The sequence below is a fragment of the Sinocyclocheilus rhinocerous genome, unplaced genomic scaffold, assembly GCF_001515625.1.
Source record: "Sinocyclocheilus rhinocerous isolate Xijiao unplaced genomic scaffold, SAMN03320098_v1.1 scaffold1488, whole genome shotgun sequence".
NCBI classification, from domain to species: domain Eukaryota; kingdom Metazoa; phylum Chordata; class Actinopteri; order Cypriniformes; family Cyprinidae; genus Sinocyclocheilus; species Sinocyclocheilus rhinocerous.
This window is the reverse complement of record NW_015633542.1, coordinates 2,079,875-2,084,194: the sequence shown is the minus strand read 5'-3', so window position 1 is coordinate 2,084,194 and position 4,320 is coordinate 2,079,875. Positions and strand designations below refer to the sequence as shown.

The 4,320-nt window shown below is 36.2% G+C and overlaps 1 protein-coding gene across 1 annotated transcript; it reads left to right on the top strand.

The window, feature by feature from the left end:
* Nucleotides 1-341: 341 nt before the first annotated feature.
* Nucleotides 342-3,930, top strand: LOC107744402 (cysteinyl leukotriene receptor 1-like). The gene is made up of 2 exons (XM_016558030.1): nucleotides 342-359; nucleotides 2,771-3,930. Exons 1-2 carry the CDS (start codon nucleotides 353-355, stop codon nucleotides 3,928-3,930), a joined length of 1,167 nt encoding a protein of 388 aa, XP_016413516.1. The 5' UTR covers nucleotides 342-352.
* Nucleotides 3,931-4,320: the final 390 nt, after the last annotated feature.

Genomic DNA, 4,320 nt, shown 5'->3' with positions numbered 1-4,320 from the left:
CTGTGTAGTTTGTTTCACATCTCTGCAGTCGAATAAAACGTTGTGCGAATCGGTTCGTTTGAATCACTGAACGCAAGCGATTCTAAAAAAGATTCGGACATTACTTTCTTTCGCCAAGGCGACTACTATTGGAGAGTAAGGTGTACTTCGTGCTATAACGCGGCGCTGGAATCAATATGGGACACCCGAGTACAGAGGCAGCACTCTTCAAGACCTTTATAAAGGAAGCAGACACTTGAAACTGACGAGAAAGGAACATTTTGACATTTTGTTACATAACAGAAATCAGAAATCTTAACGCGTCCGGATTCATCAGTCCGCTGAAGAGGAGAAGGATGATGGTCAAGAGAGAATGACAGGTGAGTAAAACTCCAGCCAAAGTCTCATTATGAGTCACACTGAGCTTTATATTTTGATATTAATTTTAAAAATACAAAAAGTACAGTGAACGTATGATAGCCTTTATAGTTCTGAAATTAGGCTAATTTACAAGGTAGCCTACTTCCAATGGTCCGTTCAATAGTATTTATTTTTACGTTTTTGTACAGTGGTACTTCTTTGACATCCAATATGCTTAAGAAAATATGGTGTCCAAAAACTTTATTTTGGATTTGCACTATGGAAGTACCAGGGTATTCTTAGAAGAACCTTAAAGGGGTCATATGATGCTTTTTTAAAGATCATTATTTTGTGTATTTGGTGTAACAGAATATGTTGACATGCTTTAATGTTCAATATAGATATATATGGATATTTATAGATATCGATATCTCTTTTAAGAGTAAAAATCTGGAACAAAAAATTGGATTAAAAGTTAGTTTTGCTATATTGATGCAAAAAATGCATTCATACTCAAAACAAACTCAAAATGCTCAAACTAAAACATTCTTGAGCAAATATAGTTCACAAAATTCTTTAGAAAGAAGTATTATTTTTCATATTTATATTAACTATATTGTATCAATATTTTATTTTTTTAAATAGATATCACTATTTTCCCACAATTCTGAAAAAAAAAACAGAGAACTAAACAAAATAACATGTAATTTACTAGAGTTTCTAGTAAAAATTGCTGCAGTCAATTTATAGAATAAAATATTCAACAAATTGATTAAAAAAAGTTAAACAAATGATTCATAGCTCATAACTTGCTCATAAAGACTTCACTTGTTTCATTCCTGAATGAATCAACATTTTTTCAACGGAAAGGAAAACTTGAAATCGCATCATATGACCCCTTTAAATACTACTAATTTCAGTACTATGGTAGGCTATATATTAAAGCAGGGGTACTCAAGTTCAGAGTACCCCTGCTTTTTATATAGTGCATTAAAACTACATAAAATGTGAAGGGCCACAAATGACAATTTATATTTGAAGCATTGTCACTTTCAAAAAGGTGACTTATTCTATTTTGATCGCTTCTGTAGACAGCAGTGTTTATATCCGAACTATAAACTTTTATTCCAGTACTTCTGTGATTATTTGGTTTGGTTTATTTATTTATATAGCACTACTAAAAGAACCCCAAGGGTTACCCACAGTGCTTTACATAAAAGCGAACAACCAAAACACCATCCCACACATATACTGACCAATCTAACAATCACAAATAATCTCCTATATAATTTAACTCACATAAGCTGCCACCCCAAAGTGAGCTTTCAGCAGTTTCTTAAACATTGACAGAGATTTAGCAGATCTGATTTGAATGTTTGGAACACAGAAATAACGATACAAAAGACTTTGTAAAGATGTTTCATATAAATGCTCTCTCTGGTTAGCGGCAGCTCGAACGCAGATTTGATTAATAAAATTATAATTTCTATCTATGAATAAAATATCTTTTTCAAAAATGTTTTTTCTCCATTCGTTTCTTATGCTCCAACCAATGTTATGACATAAAAAATATAATTCACAAAACGTTTTTTTCCTGGTTCTCAGGAGGATATATAAACACATAAATAAAAAGTATTATATTTCCTTTTTCTTTAAATGATAATAATCATAATAATACTTTTAATCCCCTTGCAGTTCACTTATACAACAAATGGATTTTAATATTCAAATAATAAATTATTAAATAGAAAATTAATATAAACTCTATTAAATATAAAACTGCATAAAAATGATGCAAGATCAGATTTTTTTTTGTTTTAAATAGTTCTAGATGAAGTAAAGCATATTATATTTATGCTACCCTGCTGTCTGTGTATTAAGCCTCTATGGCAATGTACATTTTTAACCTGAAAACCAAGGGGAGTTTTTAAACCCGTTTTAAATAAAACCCGTCTTTTTCCTGGTTTAGTAAGCTATTGTTGAGCAATGGCTTGACTGTAGTATTAATCACTTTCTAATGTCATTTCTTTATCAGCATGTTCAGTCTTTTATGGTGTGGCCACACCAGACTCCCATCCATTCAGAGCAAAAATGCAAGCACATGCAAAGGGTTTTTAGTCAAATTTACTACATACAACCGTTCAAGTAGGGTGACCTGCACATTTGCATAGCCGAAAGGTGCTTGACCAGTACAGATTGACCTCTTGCCTCAATAACGTTTGCTGAAGGAGATTTGAACAATCAGAATTTATTCATTATTATTTGTGTTTTATTAACTATTAAAACCAGAAGCCCTAGGCATCTTATCTTGTAGCTGGTAATCGTTCCAGAATATGCAGTAATTTTGCATGCTTAAAGCGTGTTGTGACTGTGCTTTTTCTGACTGCAACACAATTGTTTGATTACTAATTGTTAATCTTTTTGCCTCCAGCTCCTGTGTTCACACATGAGGTAACTCCATCTTGGCTCAACGTCATCCAAGAACCTAACATGAATCAGACTTGTGAGGAAAGTGAAGATTTCAAATATTTGGCATACAAAGTCACGTACAGTGTCGTATTCCCTATTGGATTTATCAGCAACTCTGTGGCTTTGTTTGTGTTCCTGTGCCGCACTCCAGAGAAGTCGGCCAACACTGTATTTATGACTAACTTGGCTATTTCAGATGTTGGCTTCTCCTTGACGTTGCCCTTCCGTCTGGTCTACTTTTTTAGGGGCGGTCAGTGGGATTTTCCAGACTGGTTTTGCCGCTGGTGTGTATTTTCCTTTTACGTCAACCTGTATACAAGTGTATTGTTTCTTACAGGCCTTAGCATATTACGGTACATTGCCGTAGTTCAACCCTTTCGCAACAAGTCTCTGGTTACGATGCGGAGAGCCAGTCTATCATGCTTTGCGATCTGGATTTTTGTGGCCTGCTTGTCAACGCCTTTCCTCATGTCAGGTACTTCAATGCGGGATGAAAAGACGCGCTGCTTTGAACCGGGGAACAACAAGTCATGGAAACGCATATTTATCTTGAACTATGTGGGGGTTTTGTTTGGATTTGTCATTCCGTTCTTCATCATTCTCATCTGCTACGGCTGCATAATCTGCAAACTCATCAAAGGAGAATATAGTCAAACGATGAACACCCGCCGACGCGCTGTGTATATGATCGCCGTTGTCCTGAGCACATTCCTGCTGTGTTTCCTACCATATCACGTCGCTCGCACGGTCCATCTTCATGCCAAGGTTTTAGAGAAGAACTGCCAGGTCATTGAGTTCCTCCTAAAAGGTCTGGTCATCTCGTTGTGCATGGCGGCGTCCAACAGTTGCTTCAATCCCTTGTTGTACTACTTCGCAGGAGAGACTTTCCGCAAGGCCATCATCCGTAGAGCGCCACATCGAAGGACTTTTAGTTTATTCAAACAGAGTGGTCGTCAACGCCAAAGCAGCTTGCAGAAGTCGAGGCGCCAAAGCTTCACTTCCGTACACCAAGACTGTCTGCCCTGCTCTATGAACAGCTCCTGCCAGGTCATAAACAAAAAAAAACCTGAGGGCTGCAAGCCTGAAAACCAATGCAAGCTGTCTGACTCTGAAGAAAATTAAGTAGTAAAAGATAGTTGCACTTGATGAAGAGGAAGAAATCTGAGTGTATAGAATAGGTGTCTTTAATGTTGTTTTGAAGAAGCGAATTTAAAGCATCTCGGTTGTTTTTCTACTTCCTTTTTTTAGGTTCTCAACTAAAAGACTGAAATGTGAAAGATGTTGTGCATTAGATAAAGTGGGGGTGAATCTCACACAACCTTTAGAAATGGTCATATTTTGATTCTTGCTTTTGGCAAATGCTTTTATTCCAAGAAAACTGCATCCTTGACATATTCTTGCAAGATTCATCCGGGTACACGCTTAAAAATAATGGGGTTTTACAGCATTGCCAAAAAAGAACTACGGAGGCCCGCGCATGACATGCAGTAAAAAAAAAAAAAAAGTAAGTTA